This window comes from Actinia tenebrosa, unplaced genomic scaffold (genome assembly GCF_029948245.1).
Source record: "Actinia tenebrosa isolate PJP-AT-01 unplaced genomic scaffold, QUT_ActTen_1.0 PGA_scaffold15__27_contigs__length_11533743, whole genome shotgun sequence".
NCBI lineage: Eukaryota > Metazoa > Cnidaria > Anthozoa > Actiniaria > Actiniidae > Actinia > Actinia tenebrosa.
Genome location: NW_028292575.1, coordinates 2,817,476 through 2,836,946, shown reverse-complemented (window position 1 = coordinate 2,836,946; position 19,471 = coordinate 2,817,476). Strand labels below are relative to the sequence as shown.

At 37.3% G+C, this 19,471-nt stretch overlaps 3 protein-coding genes across 4 annotated transcripts in view; 2 read left to right on the top strand and 1 right to left on the bottom strand.

The window, feature by feature from the left end:
• LOC116299159 (S-methyl-5'-thioadenosine phosphorylase) overlaps nt 1-19,471 on the top strand; it is a 182,933-nt gene that overhangs the window by 9,057 nt on the left and 154,405 nt on the right. The window lies entirely within an intron of this gene.
• On the bottom strand, nt 87-15,070 carry LOC116293080 (transmembrane prolyl 4-hydroxylase). Of its 2 annotated transcripts, none has more exons than XM_031700476.2 (10): nt 15,026-15,070; nt 6,133-6,214; nt 4,989-5,188; nt 4,143-4,204; nt 4,030-4,064; nt 2,988-3,171; nt 2,864-2,921; nt 2,608-2,735; nt 2,448-2,538; nt 87-2,203 (listed from the first exon to the last, which is right to left on the bottom strand). In XM_031700476.2, the coding sequence occupies exons 1-10, from the start codon at nt 15,050-15,052 to the stop codon at nt 1,808-1,810; spliced, it is 1,263 nt and encodes a 420-aa protein (XP_031556336.1). In that variant the 5' UTR covers nt 15,053-15,070; the 3' UTR covers nt 87-1,807. The 2 variants fall into 2 exon arrangements, with proteins under 2 accessions (XP_031556336.1, XP_031556335.1); XM_031700475.2 differs by lacking the exon at nt 15,026-15,070 and adding an exon at nt 8,183-8,474.
• Nucleotides 13,467-19,148, top strand: LOC116293081 (transmembrane prolyl 4-hydroxylase). The gene is made up of 10 exons (XM_031700477.2): nt 13,467-13,870; nt 15,035-15,116; nt 15,450-15,637; nt 16,235-16,296; nt 16,463-16,497; nt 16,578-16,743; nt 17,323-17,380; nt 18,283-18,401; nt 18,527-18,617; nt 18,787-19,148. The coding sequence occupies exons 1-10, from the start codon at nt 13,694-13,696 to the stop codon at nt 19,096-19,098; spliced, it is 1,290 nt and encodes a 429-aa protein (XP_031556337.2). The 5' UTR covers nt 13,467-13,693; the 3' UTR covers nt 19,099-19,148.

Genomic DNA, 19,471 nt, shown 5'->3' with positions numbered 1-19,471 from the left:
CACACCAGTACTAGTGATCTCTGAGTCTATTGTGACACTGAACGCTACAGTTAACCCTATTATTCACTTCAGCAGGATGACAGAACTTCGACAAGCAGCAAAACATTTATTGGCTTAATAATTTAATTAAACATTTGATTACAAGATTTCATCAAGTTTAAGTTTGTTGACTTTGAAATTGTCGTTAGTTAAATAACATGCCTGTTACCAACAGATAGTTTTAATTATTTATGCAAATAGTGCAGTTTTCGTATGACTGTGAAAAGTTGACGGCACGAACACGGTCGTGACACAACAAGGGATACGCCAGACAAATCACATTGCTCGAGAATTTACTCTCCATCCAATCAAATACCCGGAACACGGCATAAACACGGCGCGGACACGGTCACGCCAAGATCACGGCACTTTTAGACCAATCATATTGCGCGTGAAAAAAATCAACCAATTGAAATTCTAGAAAGTATCACGGTCACGGCACGTCACGCTTACGGCACTGAGCTTTTCATCGTCATACGAAAACTGCACTATAATCAAATATATTGAATTGTCAGTGGTTATAAAAAGCCCTATTGAATAGGGATATACCATCGATCGGATTTGCCTTCTTAGTGGTAGTTGAACAAATGACATTTGACTTTCCCGATATACACTGAAAGATGAAAGTGCCCAACAATACTCTGTATAAAGCAATTAGATTCAAGTGCGTTATTCTTATTTTATTTTATTTTATTAAATATCTACTTCTAAATTCTAAATTATTGATTTTTATTGCTTTTGGTTTTAAACTTTGTTTCTGATTATCAAAGACAATCTTTTCTATATTATTTTCAATAATACTTCATTTTGTCATTGTCAATTTGATTTGTAGGGAGGTGATATGAGAAAAAACTGTTATCCAATCAGAATCGACAAAAAATTTGCAAAACTGAAGTATCATTTTTCCTCTCGGATCTATGGCTTACCAGGCCCCCAAGATAGACAAATAGCGGTACTAAGCACTTGTAACAGTGACAAATGCAATAATGTACTAACCTTTATCTTTTTTTTCTTTTTTTTTTTTTTTTTTTTTTTTTTTTTTTTTTTTTTTTTTTTTTTTTTTTTTTTTTTTTTTTTGTAATAACGGCCATGTCTTTTTTTATAGGTCAGTTATTAAAGTTATCATGACGCCTACGTCAATAGTTCAGATCAGCTGGCCGTAAGGACATCTTCGTACCCGCATGGCATGTCAAACACAGAACTTACCTTTCATCTCAGGCCTTTCGGGACAGACACATTTTTCTTTAATTAATTTGTTATATTGGAGTGTAATTCTAGTCTAGATTCAGTGTCCTATCTATCAAGTAAATCATTTACTTGATAGATAGGACACTGAATCTAGACTAGAATTACACTCCAATATAACAAATTAATTAAAGAAAAATGTGTCTGTTAAAGATCACTCTTGGTAGGCCATTTGCAGGGTATAATAGTCATGTAACTTACTGGATGGCAAAAACATTCGGACTTCATTTATTTAAATATCTTTTGCTGGATTACCAACCTTTTCTAAAATATATTTTTTCCTTTGTAAGGTACTCTCCATTTCGACTACGAAGCAATTTAAAGTTTGTTTGTTTGCCATCCAGCAGAGCCTTCCACAAGGGACCTTCGCATCGTACGTATATCCTTAGCTCAAACCCGATTGTATTTTTGGTCATCACTTTTATCACGTGATACTTAGTTTCGTGATGATACTATTAATAAATTATCAGTGTTATTTCTAATAAATACCGATTCATTTCATTCCATGAGTTTTTTGTGTTCTTTAATGAGCCGTATCCATAGTAACGTCTAGATTTGCCATGTCTCTGTCACCCTTACCTTCGCGGACATCTTCAGTCTCTGGTTCATATTCATTTTTCATATCGTCCTGCTGATCATAATCATCTATAAATTCTTTATAGTTTTTCCAGGCTTCACTGTCCAACTCCCTGTTCTTCCCGACGTTAATCCAGTTATTGGCAGCCCATTTCGTTCCTTTAATGACGTCACACCCGCCATGATAGCTCATCTTGTCCATTTCTCCGAGCCAACCCGTGTTCTCGTCGATGAAGTGATTATACCAGAACAACGCAGCTCCTTTCTTCGGTTTGTAGGTTATTTTCGCTTCGTGGCAGTGATTACTCAAATCAAACAGGTGCCTTTTTTCACTGCGCATAACCTGTAAATAAAAGACATGCGCAGTGAAACTCTAGTATGTCACGTGATCAAACAGGTGCCTTTTTTCATTTTGCATAACCTGTGAATAAAAGACATGCGCAATATGACTCTAGAATAAGTCACGTGATACCCAGAATTCCCATCACCTTCGCTGTAATACGAATATAGTCCATCAATATAACCACGTGACTTGCATTGAATATGTCACGTGACCTGGTAGTGTGTACATATGGTATATGCTTTACCTGAGGTGCTGTAGTGTCGTTGTCTGCGATAGGAAAAGCCGTTTCTCCTCCTTCCTCGGGTTCGTTAAGATAATAGAAGAATGTCATGTATCTAGAGAAATAACACTTGTTACTAGAACCCTTAAAAAGCTTTTTGTTGTCTTGGTATTGCCATGGTTACCTGCATGGTATACAGTTGTCGTCATCCAAGTGGTTAAAGTAGTGACAGCATGGAATCGTGGGATTGTCATTCTCTTCTTCTGAGTCATAATGGGTGTGATAATGACCGTTCTTGTCGTACCTCAGTACCTTTACATCAAATACATAGATACATCATGAGAACACATCAATATATCACTAGTAGAATGACCGTACTTGTCGTACCTTACATAGTACTCAGTTACATCTAGATCAGTTGATAATAAACATGTATTTACCTGAAGGTCTTCACTTGTCCAAATGATGTCTCTTGGTAATCCACTAACCTTCTGAATCCTATTGAACACAAAATGTTCCAAGTTAGACTGTTTATAACCAGTACAAAAGTTGAATGATGCTTACCGCTTCTTGATTGATTCAAACAACTCTTTCTTGCCTAGGTGATCGAGTGGGCTCAAAAAAGCAGTGTTGCTGACACGACTTCGCGAGCTCGGTCGCTCTTGTTTGATGCTTTTTGTGTAATTTAGGATTTTTTCTAGTTTTCCTTCCTCCAATAAAGCACTGTGTTCCTCACGAGACAAAACACCTAAAGAAACACAACACATAATTATAATACATATTTAAAAAGTTTAATCACACATAATCGCATTAAAAATTAACTACGGTGTGAAGGTGTTTTCAGCATCCCGTGTTAGGCTCAGGTTAAACGTCGAACTTTACATGAGCCGAACATCAAAAAATATCGCCTTGTTATCCATCGTTTTGATTAGGTTCGGCTCATGTGAAGTTCGACGTTTAACCTGAGCCTAACACGGGCTTACTTATCAGGGGCGGATCCAGGATTTTTTCAAAGGAGGGGGGGGGGGGGTTGTAGCATTGATTGAGGTGGTGGAGAGATATAGCAATCCAAAAGGTTAGGGAGACGATTATTGCTGCAGGCGAGCATGGTTGTTTCAGGTCCCACACGCGGCGCATAGAAAAAAAGCGAGCGAAATGTGTTCGGCACCCCTGTTTTAATATATTAAAAATAAAACTCGCGATGCTGTTGGTGTCGTCATGAAATAATAATAATAATAATAAATCACGATGGCTCTCATAGGGGGGTTGCAACCCCCAATACCCACCCCTAGATCCGCCACTGCTTATGATACTACTATTAATTATTAACGAATAACTAAAAGAACGAAAAGAAAAGTATGGAAAACTAAATAATTAATGAGATCTTTTGCTATTGGCCAAGGAGATAGTACTGAGGAAGAAACTTCTCTCAAAGCATTCTATTCTACACTTAAAAAGAGTCCAGTTTTTGGAATTTCTAATGAATGGTGGTGTACGCGTGCCCTAGTTTGCGTCAGAAGCTGCGAGAGTGGTCCACCTATAGTGTTCTTCATCTCAAATCTTATCCTTGCAATGTCTCGTAGCTATATAATGCAGCTTTACTTACCGTCTTTATTTGTATCGAGCTCTAGATCTTCTATCCTGTGAAGAAAATATCCCTGTCAGTCAACAAGTTATCTTGTTATGATGGCTAGTTTAATATGCAATCAAGTTACTTACAGTCGATCCAGATCTTCATTTGTTAGTCTGATGTCCCCAATGTACCCAATGCTATGAACCAACTAGGGATTGGAACAGAAGGATTAGAACAGAACTAATTTGGTTTAAAGAAAGTCTCAAGTATTACAGCTCATTTTTATTTCTTATTAATGTGTGTTGCTTATGTTGCTGCTGTTGTTATTGTCGTAGTAGTAGTTGTAGTGGTTGTCACTGAAGACGTATAGTTTTTTGTTGCTGCTGTTGTTATTGTCATAGTAGTAGTTGTAGTTGTAGTTGTTGTCACTGAAGACGTACAGCTTTGTTGTTGCTGCTGTTGTTATTGTCGTAGTTGTTATCACTGAAGACGTACAGTTTTGTTGTTGCTGCTGTTGTTATTGTCGTAGTTGTTGTCACTGAAGACGTATAGTTTTGTTGTTGCTGCTATTGTTGTTGTTGTAGTAGTAGTTGTAGTGGTGGTTGCTGAAGACGTATGGTTCTGATACTGCTGCTGTTGTTATTGTCGTAGTAGTAGTTGTAGTGGTGGTTGCTGAAGACGTACAGTTTTGTTGTTGCTGCTGTTGTTATTGTCGTAGTTGTTGTCACTGAAGACGTACAGTTTTGTTGTTGCTGCTGTTGTTATTGTCGTAGTGGTTGTCACTGAAGACGTATAGTTCTGTTACTGCTGCTACTGTTATTGTCGTAGTTGTAGTTATAGTGGTTGTTGCTAAAGTCGTACAGTTCTGTTACTGCTGCTGCTGCTAAATTATAGTCATGGATAAGGTTTTTGTTATTGATGTGCCTGTTGTTGTCTGTAGCTTTTTTTCTGTTGCTGCTGATGTACTGTTGGAATAACTAATAAGTACTTACTTCGCCTTTATCTAGAACACCATCTTCATTAGCATCATTGTTTGTAAAGGCTGCATCAGGGTCATGTGCAATACGGGCGAGGACGCTCTCATTGACCTTAAATACCCCATCAAGTAATGTTCTACTGTCTTCCAATCCCTGAGTCTTGGCCATGAAGATGATATCATCGCATTCCTCGTCACTCAAAAAGTTTTCGATTTCTACCATAAAACACAACAAAAGGTGATTTTTTTAAATTTCTTTCGTCTAATATTCGTATCAATACTGCTACAATGTTATAACCAAATCTACAGCGCTATATCTACTGATCCTTTTGATGTTGAATTCAATACTTTGATCATGCTATGTCAGCGAATCAGATACTGTACTAGCAAAAGTACTTTTAAATCATTGCTCAAGATCTCTTTAAAAACGCCTACCACCTATTATGATTGTATATAGAACATTTTTACGATAACTTGCTTCATTTCATAGTCATTTTTTCTATTTATTTATCGGTTACAGTATCCATATTGCTTTTCTTCATTCAATTTTAGACTTATCGTAATGCGCATTGAGAAAAATTTGAAATTTGCGCACAATTAATTATAAAATATAATTATTATGTGTACGTGATGTAATAATATTCCCCAAGGGAATAAAATGATTCTTGTATTGAACGAGCTATTTCGAGACAGGGGACTTGTAATAAGTGTATCCGGTGGCCAGTAAAAACATACTGAGCAAACACCACGATTATTGAACCACTAAGTATGTATAAACATATTCCTAATTAAGCCTCTTCCATTAAACCTAAAGATTTCCTGCTGCTTTGTTGTCGTTCTCATACTCTGTTTCCTGTTTTTCTTGGCTGAGAATATTACTTTATTGCTGTAGAACAAACATCTTTTTCCTCGAGTTGATTAAATAAAAAAGCGCAGGAAAATGACAAGTGAAATATAAAAAGAAAAGATAACGAATGCTGGAAAAATAACCTTGGCCGTGTGAGGGACTAGGGATGAATCCCAATTTATCAACCATCTTAAATAACTGCGTATCCTAAATGTTGTTTTTCTCTCTTATTTTAAATCTTGAATACAATTCCATGGCTTTTTAATCCATAAGATTTAGAGGTAGCTTCACATTTGTTGAAAACAAAACTTACCGAAAAGTGCAGGGCGCATGCTCAAAGTCTTTATATAATGAGTCTTACCGCTGACCAGTTGGATTTCGCGAACATAACCAACCTATAGTAAAAGAAAACATCGCTTAATTTTTTTTTCAATTTCAACAAAATGAACCTAAATAAATGTCTTTATGTGGCATAGTGCAGGTGGTTCGCCATATTTACATCAATGATCTGAATGGCTGTTTTGATGACTGAGAATAAGAAGATAATGGCGCTAGATGATGAACCCTGCTGGCAGCAGCAAAGTAATTGCGCTTAATCGACTTGGATTAACATTAGCACTAAAGCCGTTGCGTCTATCGAATACGTACTACATGCGAAGATTATAGAATACTTGGTTCCTATAAACTAACAAAATAACGATCATTGGAAGAAAAAAGAAAAAATATCCAGTCAACATGCTATTAAAATATTACTAACACCATGACGTTAATAATAGTGCAAGTAAAAATAGACAGAAAACTTTTGTCGATTAAGTTCAGCAAACAGCTCTGCTTATTTGGCCCTTTAGAAGTAATAAAAGTAAAATATTAAAGAATGGCGTCTTACATTTACTGAGTCTGAATCAGTCTTATTTCATTTATTGGAATCAGTAACGTTCTGCATATTATGTAGTCTGTGATCAGACTTGGCCCAGTGCCTTCATATATAGCCAGGCAGCCGGCCAGTCGGTCAGACAGTAAGAATAGGCTCAAAAAAGTGCAAAATGCTAAAACATAAGATTGGTCGGTTGAAGGGTCGAAGGTAGCATGACGCATTTTCGTCTAAATTAAGTTTTGGTTTTATGAATTAGTTTACGATGTTTAATGGTTTGGCCACGTCTCGCATAAATTTTGAATGCGCAGACTGTATGGCTTGTACAGAGGACATGAAAGAATATCTTGTAACGAATAATATCGTATAATATTGCAAAAAGAATACCAGAGATATATAAGAAAACGCATACAAATTAATTAAATTGAGAATGGTTCTTGTTTTACGATGGAGGATCGCTTTAGTAGTGATAAGGCACCGATATCGGCGTAAATGACAAATTACCGGCCAAAAGAACCCATTTAATTGCTCAATTGCTCATTTGGGATTCGGATTCCTTCCGCTGGGTCGATCTTCTTACTAATCAAATAAGAACTTTCGTGAAGAAAAACGAGAAATTATCGCCGACAACCTTCAAATGCCGGAGTGCGAAGAGCGGAAATATCTCTACCGAGCCGAAAACAAATGAACAAATGAACAAATGGAAAATGGAAAGAATTATACATAGTATAGTATTGAAAGTAGTGTTAAAGAGAATAGCTAATTCTGTAAAGAAACAAATAACAGCTGTTTTCATACAGGATATCGTAATATACAAACACGCGTTCGTCGCTTTTTGCACAGCAGTGCCAACAATTTGATCAATTATCAAACATCGAGACGAAAATAGCCGAAATTAAGAATTCCGTTTTAAATTCGATCCCTCGTTTTTCATAATTTGTTTTCCTCTTTTTTGTTTTAAGACTTAAATCCTCTAAAGAAAATATTCATAAGTCAAAAAGAATAGACTAAATTTATTCAATAATTTAATATATGGTACTTAGAGCTGTTCTCATCCAGAATATAGAGAACTTGATCAAAAATTGCTTTACGGAGGGCGTATTTATGTATTTGAAACTATGGCAAAGAGCTTTCTCCACTCCTTTTTTGGAGAATTGTGGAAGGCTTTGGATTTTAGTACTTAATTCTTAATCCATACAGTGAACAAGAGCAAACTTCAATTGAAAAGGTTTATAAACCGTATGTCCATGAGATCAAAAGATCGCGACAAATTTCAAGTACTGGTTTGGGCTGAAAAGTCAATATTTTGAATTTTAAACCAGTTCAAATTGACTTCTTTTCAGTACATGAAAAAGGAAAAATAGGCTAATAAAGTCATTAGATCAGTATTATAATAAAACTGAAAGCTCTTTTTAAGGTTTCCTTGTAGCCAAGCTGGACTCATCTATACAGTAACATTCTTTTGCCTTTAAGACTTTGAACAACGACTTACCCTTACAGGGTCGACGCTTGATAACCGGTAGACTTGGCCGAGCTCATCTCCAGGCGATACTGTAGGGAAGACAGTTTCGTGTTCATCATTTTGGGGGATTATAAAATACTTAGCACAAAACAAAGCTACAATAACACTCAGGATTCCTCCAATAACTCCTAAGGATCGTATTGTGGTCATTGTGTTGTTGCTCTTGATAAGAAGCGTTGGCATTGAATGTAGTTTTTATATCAGTCCCTCTAGTGAGACCCCACGTCAGAGTCCACTAACAACTACCTACTTTGTATGGTAATGAGTAAGGAATAGTGACTGAAGGTAGCCAGGTGTGTTACAATAATACACTAAACTGTCAATATTTGATAGAATCTTCCATTCCAGGTGCCATAGAGACGCCAATTTTATCGACTTCCAAGAACCATTGATCTAATTTAACTATTAATAATCCGAAAAGAATTCTGGATATTCTTAAATGAGAAATACCAGACCAACCACACTTTGAGAAAGAACATAACTCGAAGTAGATCTTTAAACTAAAAATCAATTAACAAATAACGAATGCATATTTGTCTTGCATTATTGATGGTTTCTTATAGCCTTTGCCTTTTTAAAAAGTAACTTTTCATTTTACTAAATTGTGCGATTTTTCCGTCAAAAATCTATCACGCTTGAAGCTCGGAAGAAGTTAAATGATGAATTGCAAGAAAATAAGGACTGAGTGTGTTGAACAAAACGCAAAAACCTCCAAATTAATATCACAATGGAAAAGAAGAGATATTGGCATAATGAATAGTGTTATTTGAATAAATACAAGTACAAATGTATGAAAAAGGTTTTTGTGTTCTTATGTACGGTGATGTGTTGACAGTGCATGTCTACTCTATGTAGCGCTAATATGGTTCTATCATGACTAGAGAACAGTAAATGGTATCTATCTGTTCCATTGTCATAAAGAAAGTAGTTTTACTTCGATGGGGACTCCCAGTGGAGCTAGGCGACTACTTGGAGGGCTTCTGCTACTCGCTTTATGAACACATCCTTACTAGTGAAATAATCATAATGAATTGAAACAAAAAGGCTCTTCAGAATCCAATTTAACCATAAATTGCCAAAGATTTAGAGTGAGAATCAAAGGAAATGAAAAAAGAGAGAGAAGAAACAGAAGATGACATGATAAAAATGGAAAAAATGGAAGAGAAAAGACACTGCGGTAAAACATAGGATAGAATTATCGATTATTCAGCAAAAGAAAGCATTTCCTTAGCAAAATATATTAATATTCCGTACAGTGGTCATGTGAAGCTAAAGTATTGTGACGGCAGACTCGATCGATAGCCTACACGCAGAGAAGGCTATTGATGATGGTGGTCTTCAGTGATACGTTCAGGGAGCATAAAGGAGCATAAAAAAGAACAGTAAGACGATGAACGAGGAATAGGGACTTTTGCGTTTAAACATTAAACATTGACACTCGCGTTTTTCTGTCTTCACGACTTTCTTTTTTTCCTTTTTCCCCCGACTGTCGACATCTTTTTTAATGGTACACTCTCAATAACAGAGTACTTTTAAGTTTTAATAAAGAAAATACTACTGGTTAGTCAAAAACCGGTTGTGCTGCGAAACTCGAGACGAAGTAATACAAAGTGCTTCAAGAGAATTCAGTTCAAAGCAATCAAAATAAATAATAGAATAATCGATCTAAGGAAAAACGTTCTATTTAGACTTTGATATCAATTGATCGCAACTGATTAGTTTCATTCTTGTTCAGCGCTAGAGATTTGATTTGAAAAGCGATTAAAAGACACCAAATTAATTGGTTTGATTTGAATGTCAAATAGGAAAATGAAGCGAAGTCAACAGTGACAAACGGTCAATATTAGATGCAGAAGTAGAGGTCTACAGTAGAATGTGGATGTAAATAATACGGAACAAATAGCTGGGATTGGGAGAACTAGGAAAGACAGGAAGGGAGAAGGAAAAGAAAGAGCAATGATAAAGGAAGAAAAAGAGGAAAGAGATGAAAGAATAACTGAGAAAGAAAGAAAGAAAGAAAGAAAGAAAGAAAGAAAGAAAGAAAGAAAGAAACCAAGAAACAAAGAGAAAAACACTACTCAAAGCCCGCAAAACCCCCCCGCCCCCCTCCACCCTCCTCCACCCTCCCGCCCCTACCTCCTCCCTCCTCCCGCTCTCCCGTCCCACGCCCCCTCAGCAAAAGAAAGAAAGGAAGGAAGAAAGAAAGAAAGAAAGATTCAACATGCATCCATTTGGATCCATTACTGCGTTAATGGTATCTCCTAGAAACAGGAAATTCCCTTAGGCTATTTGAATTGTTTAATCTCATAATTCTGTTCAGTAGGCTTCCATGAGTAATCGCTTTAAAGCAATTAGAACAAGGCTACGATGATTGAATGTGAGTCAAGAGAGACTATTTATCAAGAGGTTTAGAATAGAACTAGTTGACATCAACCAACTAACATTAATATCATCCATCCATCCATCCAGCGTCTTGCCAAGTGCCTTTCGATATCGTTTCGTCTTAGTTTACTAAATGACATGTTTATATTGCACCTTTTACTAACATCCTTCCACTGCCATCTTCTCAACGTCTATATCGTCTGCCATCAACTAAAATAAGATCATTCTCTTTAACAAACAAACAACTCCTTGTCATCTTCTCCAGAGAAAGGAATTCCCAGCTTCCTACGCGTAAAACTGATCCGGTATATGGTTTTCGTATTTATGCCTTCAGAGCGAGGGGTTGGATTTCTCATACGAATCGATCACATTACATGGGTTGTTACGAGAACCCGATGCTTTCCGATAGACTTCCGATCCGAACTAACAATGTCATCGTAACATACACTGATTCCGTATTCATTGCATCACCTCCCTAGTTACTGTTGCTACGTCGGACAAGCTAAAATGTGTTTTTGATATACAGCATGGAACAGACCCCGATTGCTTAAAATTGTAAATGTCTGTCTAAAAATCAATGCATTCTAAAGGTACATTAAGAAAAAATCGATTTCTACTACAAATTCTTATAAATTCGAGTTTGTTGGTCGGACATTCTGTGTTCCATTGGGAAAACTACTCATTGTTTGGGTGGACACTTAAAGTGCTACTACGACGAAAATCGCTCAAACTTGGATTCAGCTGAAACTTCCTAAGAATACTCTTTAAAGGTCCAATAATCACTGTATGAAGTGTTTTCTCGATATTCAGGACGAAAGTATGATATTTTTACGATTATTTTTTGGAGTCTGTGACGTCATACACTCAACATCGAACATCGCTCCATACATTTCTTTGTAGTTTATGATCAAAATATCAGTAGTAAAGGGAGAAAGAAATACCCAAACACCCCAAAATATAAATTATAGTCACAAGTAATGTGAAATAAGCACATTAGCCACCCTTTGGGCTTCATAGGAATAAAATAAATTAAGGATTTATATACAAAGAAATGTATGGAGCGATGTTCGATGTTGAGTGTATGACGTCACAGACTCCAAAAAAAATAATCGTAAAAATATCATACTTTCGTCCTGAATATCGAGAAAACACTTCATACAGTGATTATTGGACCTTTAAAGAGTATTCTTAGGAAGTTTCAGCTGAATCCAAGTTTGAGCGATTTTCGTCGTAGTAGCACTTTAAGCATGGCCGAGATCGGTCTAATCTAGCGGATTGTATTTTATGTTTTTTAAATTCAGTTATGATGTTGATAGCTACCTATTCTCTAAGTTTGTAAAATCTATTTTCAATACTATGGTAATATAGTTGTTGTTTTTGTTGATGTTCTTGCTAAATAGGAAGGTCTAGGCCTTTTGGAACTAGAAATCCTTGTATATGATTTGGTCTCTCACGGTGTATGTGTATGCACACGTTAACCAATACCAGCCCCACGTCCAGCCCCACGCCCAGCCCCACGTTCAGCCCCACGTTCAGCCCCACGTTCAGCCCCACGTCCAGCCATGTGGGATGTGCTCAAAAAAACAGTCATGCAGCTGAGCTAGACATTTTGCTTCAGCCAATCACAGCGCGTTTAGCTCTTTTGCCGCCGGCCAACCTTTGTGTAATCTTTCTGTTTTCTTGTGACTAAAATATAATATACATCAAAAATGCTTGGGGACAGCCGGTCATTTTGTCCACTCATGCTTTGTGCTCCGCGTTCACCGCTCAACTGGAGAAAAAAGTTATCAGAATGTTGATAGACGCCGAGTCTAGGTGATTACGATTATACAATACAATAAAATAACTTTATTTAACGTGGGCAAAAATACACTTAGCTCAATATAAAAGATATTTTGCTAATTTGCAGGTACTGCCACAAAGCCATACGATTGCATGATGCAGATCATCTTGTTTATACACACATGAAAACACGCCTTCTTATGCAGATATACTAATGACGATCGTCCCTCTTTCAAAAGTCTGTTTGTTTCCGCTTTAATAACATCGACAATCGCTTTAATGGCTGACCAAAATACGCTAAACTTGGACAGAAATGAAGCGTTAATCTGTGCCAACTTTAGACATATTTATATAAGATATTATCTTTAGTCGTTTTCCTACGTCTTCCTCTCTCTCTTTCTCTCTGTTTTTCCTCTTCCTTCTCTCTCTCTTCTTTCTCTCTCTTCTTTCTCACATATTTTCTATTTTTTAAATATCGCTTTTAAATCGTCACCTAATTTTTTTCGATTTTTGCCTTTCCTTTTTCTATCCTTCATTCATTTCTAACAATCGTTCATTATATCCTGTGGATGACACTCCATAGACACAGCACATGTAGTCCATCGGTGTTGTCAACTATAATTGTCAGATTTTCGTAGAAAGGAAGAGACTAACTGCTGTTACTTATCGCGTATTTCCCTCCTATACTAGCTCACGTCTTTGGGTATATTATAGAGTTATTTTTCACTCGAAAACTTAAAATAAACACTGAACAGAAAGAAAAAGACAAAAATAAAAAGGACATAAACTCGTATGTAATTCCACACTAGAAATCCAAGAAGAAAGAGTTGAATTATAGATAACTTAACTAGGTAATAAGCTTTCTTTTTTTTTACAAAAAGCAGCGCTAAGCCACATTTCATGACCAGGAAATATACAGCTTATAAAGCAACGATTTGATTGGACGACGTTCCACGTGTCTTGATTTGAATTTGAATTGCATTTTTCATAATTTTTCTTGCATTTTGATTGGTTCGGAGGGCGGGAAGCCATTTTAGTGAAGGTTGACACGTTTGGAAATATCTTTTACACGAACTTTCCATCATTATTTGAAATTGTAGGGACTTTTTTTTTGCCTTCATATTTTGATTTTTATTCAGACTCTAGCGGATTAAGCGGTTTCAGAGAACCATGCGCGGTTTTTATCAACAAACCCAGCTGAGCGGAATTGACACAGTTTGTTGACTCAACAATGGTTCTTGTTTAGATATCATAATATACGTTTTAGTAGATGAGGGTGAGCGTTCACTGCATGAATCACTACTAGACCGGCTAGACATGCTATATAGTACTACATGGTTCTTGGGTGTAATATCCCTTGTAATGCACTTGTCAAATATCGTGGTAGCAGCCGAGGTGAATACGGTTGATGATGATGTATGTCAGTCCAATGATGTAGATTGTTATTTCAGACGATATTCCAATCTTACTCTTCACAGGATCAACCCAGTCAAGGTATTACTGACTATTAATATTTCATTCTACCCATGCCTGATATATAGCCCACAAGTGTATATCAGTCTTTAACATCATCTAACACGATTATTCGTGACTCAACGTCTACAGAAAAACACCCTTATAACGTTAAGTACAGTCCTTCTACAGTCCAAGTCTATTTCACGGGATTATGTTAAACATTATATTTTATTATTAGCGGGTTTCTGTGTTACTTTTAAATTGGTTAAATATATCTCTCATAAATTTATTTATATCGTTTTAAAAACAGAATTGTTAAAAGATCCATAAACAATTTGTTTAAATATATTTCATTTGTCTTACTTCAAAATGTACAAAGAATAACCATAACTATAAAAATAAACTTGTATTTTACTCGCTAATAAGAAATATATATCTCAAAGCTTCATCAATGTTTTTAGTATATAAAACTTTTCCTTAGTTTTAAGCTATAATTAAAATTCTAGAAAATATTTAAACAGCGCTGCCAACCTTTTATTGAAAAAGGGTAAAAAATCCTGAGAAGCGTCGAGACTTGAGCAGCTGGAAGGACAGAACTAGTCTTTGTTTTGTTAGGACCCGCCGCTGTCGCCATTTTAGCAAAAATTTATCGCCTAAAACAAGCGTTTTGATTTGAACCTTAAAGCTGATAAGTGTTTTTCTTCCAGAAAAATCAAAATCAAGACTAATTCACTTGAACTGATTCATTTAGCTGCCCAACAACTTTTTCCTCGTCGTCATTCGACAATTTTGAACGATTTCTGTCGGTGTTGCTGTATCTTGTGTCGATAGTATTAGATTATAGAATGAACAAATTACGACTTAAAATGTTTTGCTGCGCGAAAAACAAGCTTCCCTTGAATAACAAACACATTAGGGTTGGTGTTTATAGAAGCACTCAGACAAGTACAAGTGATGTATTTTGAAAATAGCTTTTCTTCAGGCCGACCAGGATGTGATTAATCGCTTTGGAGACGCGCGCGCAACATAAAATATCAGATTCTGTCAGTTTTTTTGTTAAATTTGCTTACATTAAATGTCTCGTAGCTGACAGATTGAAATACTCCTATTGTAGTACATTTCCTTTCGATTTGTAAAACAATTCAAATAAAGTGTTAGTAGACAAGTGTTACACAATATTATATATCCATTTACCTCAATCAGGTTGGTCACGTCCGACATCTTGAACTCGAACCAGGAAAAACCTACCAAATGAAAACATTGGCTGTTAAACCACCTATATTTGGTATGTGACCATATGGGCTCACTTTGTCTGGGTTTATAGTAATAATAGTAGTAGTAGTGGCAGTGGCAGTGGCAGTGGCAGTGGCAGTGGCAGTGGCAGTGGCAGTGGCAGTGGCAGTGGCAGTGGCAGTGGCAGTGGCAGTGGCAGTGGTAGTGGTAGTGGTAGTGGTAGTGGTAGTGGTAGTGGTAGTGGTAGTGGTAGTGGTAGTGGTAGTGGTAGTGGTAGTGGTAGTGGTAGTGGTAGTGGTAGTGGTAGTGGTAGTGGTAGTGGTAGTGGTAGTGGTAGTGGTAGTAGTAGTAGTAGTAGTAGACTGACCATCTTAAATCTTGACAGAGATCTCTGACTTTCTCTCTGATGCTGAGTGTGATCACATCATCTACATGGCTCAGAACCAAGGATTAGAGACATCATCAACCGTACGAGACAGCAGTGAGTTGGATATCAAAAACCTTGGAGAAAACACAGAAGATGAGTTCAAAGAGTGGGATTGCGACGGCAATGGTCAGATAGATATGGATGAGGTTAGCCTTGTCGGGGATTTGTAACTGCGTATACTTTGATCAACGTCAGCACACATCGTCATTTGCGCGTGCAATATATTGAAGAAATAAAAAACGCGCGCGCGTGCTGTGTGCATTCATAAAGCACGCGGGGTTGGCAGAACACGAGAGAAGTGTTAGGAGAAGCACGACGCGTAGCGGAGTGCTTCTGGACACTTCTCGAGTGTTCTGTCAATTTCCAAGTGCTTTATGACTGCACAAAGCACAGCAGGCAAGTTTTTATTTCTTTTATAAAATGCAAATTACAATAATAGATAGGAATGACGAAACGGAAAGTGCGCGCGCGTGCAATGTGCTCTCATAAAGCACGCGCTCCAAACCAATCAGAACGCGACATTCATAACAGTTATTTTATAAATCAACATATATTGACTCAATTCTACACAAAATGTAGCCTAACCCTAAGCAACAGAGTATTCATGCTTCACGCAATAAACGCTAATTAAACGATCGAGTACCAAAAGTAATGGTCTCATGGATGTTACCTAATGCACGTGTTACGGGATATTGTGAGCCATAGAGCTCTAACATGTGTCGGGTTTATGTTGTTGTCATCAGATGCTGAAAACTCTTGATGTTCAAGTCGGATTCTCGCCAGATAGACAGACGGTGTTGGATATGTGAGTAATACTATTGAATGTTGTGTTCCCATTAACACCACCACCACCGCCGCCGCCGCAGCCTTCATTTGCATGTGGGGCAGTGTTGCCCAAGAGTCATGAGTACGCTCCAAGTATACTGCAGATATACTTGCAACACTGACAATAAAACTTTGTACGTCAACAGGTACGCAAATACTGGTCTGGATCAAGACCAAAATGGTGAGCAAGAAGTCTTGAAATATTTCAGTAGCAACGTTAACAAATGAATGACTATTAAAATATGCTCCTTTGTATGTAAGGTGTGATAAGCCTGGAAGAGTTCCTAAAGCTTAATACTACAGCTATAGCAGTGTTTATCAGATACGTTAAACAAGAACAACCACACACTAAGGGTCGACATAGTGAACAGACCTGGCTTGGTGAAGAAAGTGCACAAGATCCGGTCCTAAAGTCCATTCAAAGAAGGTTAGTTGATGATACCTTATAATTAGTGGAGCATGTAGCCCCGCGTTTAAAATAACGCTCTGACGTCCCTATCTCTCCCTTAATTCAAGGACGCTCCTAAAGGTTCTCCGGATTCCTCTCTTCGCAAAACCAAACACCTAACACACTAATTAACTCCAAACCTAGAGGTTGCTTGAGGGTATCGATAGAATGTTAAGTTTTTTTGGAAGGCGGTCTCTGGGTAGAGAGTGGTAGCGAGAGCGGCGGGAAAGGAAGGGTTGCATGAGAATTCCCGCCATCCACAGGATCCCTATCAACAGTCACGCACATCATGATACACCCTATCAACAGTCACGCACATCATGCATACACCCTATAAACAGTCACGCACATCATGCATACACCCTATCAACAGTCACGCACATCATGCATACACTCTATCAACAGTCACGCACATCATGCATACACCCTATCAACAGTCACGCACATCATGCATACACCCTATCAACAGTCACGCACATCATGCATACACCCTATCAACAGTCACGCACATCATGTTATCAAATTCGTTATTTTTGATTTTATAATGCGTTATTGCAGAGTACAACGCTTGACTCAGCTACCCACAGAACTTGTTCAAGCCAGTGAATATCTACAGGTAATGATAAAAACTACATACTGGTCCTACCTGTGGAAAACAGGCCGCGCGCAAGCTGGGAATACCGTTACCCTCACGCAAACTGTCTTATTGTTTTCTTTTTAATCTTGTTTTCTTTTGTAGTTTTACTTTGAGTGTTTGTCACTATTTATGCAACTTCGTTTCACGAGCCAAGTAAAATCACTCTAAGATGATATGTATATATTCATATAGTATTACACTTAAGAATAGCTAATTATTCAAATGTATAGTTAGAATAATTTGATAGTAAGGTAGCATAGGTTTAGTGAGACCCGTTTCGGCCGTCGAACTTCACATGAGCCGAACCAAATTGAAACAATAGATAACAAGGCGGTCTTCTTTGATGTTATTAAGTTCGGCTCATGTACAGTTCGACGTTTGAGTTGCGCCTAAGGGATGTTGAACACACCTTCAATAAGCTGACATCGCTGAGTCTAGTGCTCCTTTTCTTCCAACTCTCTGAACGTCTACAGCACATTACGTTTCCTGCTGAATAAGATAACTCATGTTTAAAGTCCTTGAACCATTTGTATTCGAGCTATCGTGAACCCAGAAGCAGAATATCAATCATGTAATATCATTATGAATCATATATGCAAATTACTCGTGGTGAATCGAGCACGATGGAATTTCTGGACAGCAATTAACTTCTAATAGAGCACAAGTAGCTCGACCAATCAGACCGCAGGGTTTGTGATAGAACATAAGTAGGTTTATTCTAATGTTGGTTTAATAGACTGTATAAAAAAAGCAGCTTTATGTTAACACAAATGGAAAAGACGATCGTTGTATCCTCGACTAATATAACGGATAAAGTTATACAGCGAAAACAATGCTTAGGCATGAACAGTGCTATCTATGATGTGAATCTCATTTGACAGGTTGTCAGTTATGGACCAAGAGGACACTATAACTGTCATCTTGATTCGGACTTCCCATCACGTGACCTTGAGTGTTGTCATCTACTTGGTGTAGACCTCAGCAGATGTCGAATATGCAGGTATAGTAGGGTTCTCATGAACGCACGCGCGAACGTCTATTAAGGACTATCTATATCACGTGACTATTTATATGATCACGTGACTATTTATGAATCACGTGATCACATGGATATTTTTGACCCAGGTATCTAACAGTGCTGTATTTCTTGAATGACGTGGAGGAAGGCGGAGAAACAGCTTTTCCTTTAGCTGACAACAGTACCTTCGATGAAAAGGCAAGTGTGTCAGCGGTTTCACATTGTATTGACTCGTTAACCTCGCTTACATGACTTCGAAACAAAGAAATATTTGTCTGCCGACGCAACTGTAATATTATTTATTAAGGTATCTGTTGTAAATCTGACGTACCGAAGACTGATTGATAAACTCTCCTGAATTTAACAGGTGTGGATGAGAGACGAAAAAAACCTTTGTAATCTAGCCAAAAATTGTTACAGTTCGAACGTGGTCGCTAAGCCAAGTAAAGGAAAGGCGATCATGTGGTACAATCACGTGATCTATGAACCCACGCGATGGATGGGAACTGTAGATCATTACTCATTTCACGGCGGATGTGACGTACGCAAAGGCCGGAAGTGGATTGCAAATAGCTGGATCGGCGTCAGCAATGAACGGCAGAGTGACATATTGAACTGGATTGAACTAGCGAGGACTTTAGCCGATAAAAGGAAGGATAACAAGAAAGATGAACTGTGAAAAATGACTGTTAAACATTAAAGCCCTCTTTGTTCGTTCAAGGCAATAAACTCTTTTTGCACTACTTTCAGCACCAGCTAATTCTGAGCTAATCATGAGCCACGTCTTATGAAACAATCCCGATTCGAAAACTAAATACATGTTAACTAATTATCTTGTACTGAGCTTAAGAAGTTTATGCTAATAAACATAAAGAGAGAAAATAGAAAGAAAATAGAAAGAATTTTTTTTAGAGAAGATAAAGAGAAAATAGCAAAGAAAAAGTAACTCTTAACTTCGTCACCCTTACAGCAGATAACTGAAAAAATATCTTTATTTTTTACCACGTAATTTGATCGTTTGGTCACCAATGGTTACTATATAAACATTTCTC

Bases quoted from the DNA above. Each gene is read 5' to 3' on its own strand.
- LOC116293080 (XM_031700475.2), bottom strand. From the start codon at position 8,395: ATGCCAACGCTTCTTATCAAGAGCAACAACACAATGACCACAATACGA. The intron at 5,189-6,132 runs GTAAGTTTTGTT...GTTTTATGGTAG, and splicing joins CATGCGCCCTGCACTTTTCG to AAATCGAAAACTTTTTGAGT. The intron at 2,922-2,987 runs GTAAGCATCATT...TGTGTTCAATAG, and splicing joins TTTGAATCAATCAAGAAGCG to GATTCAGAAGGTTAGTGGAT.
- LOC116293081 (XM_031700477.2), top strand. From the start codon at position 13,694: ATGCTATATAGTACTACATGGTTCTTGGGTGTAATATCCCTTGTAATG. The intron at 16,498-16,577 runs GTGAGCAAGAAG...TTTGTATGTAAG, and splicing joins TCTGGATCAAGACCAAAATG to GTGTGATAAGCCTGGAAGAG. The intron at 17,381-18,282 runs GTAATGATAAAA...CTCATTTGACAG, and splicing joins AAGCCAGTGAATATCTACAG to GTTGTCAGTTATGGACCAAG.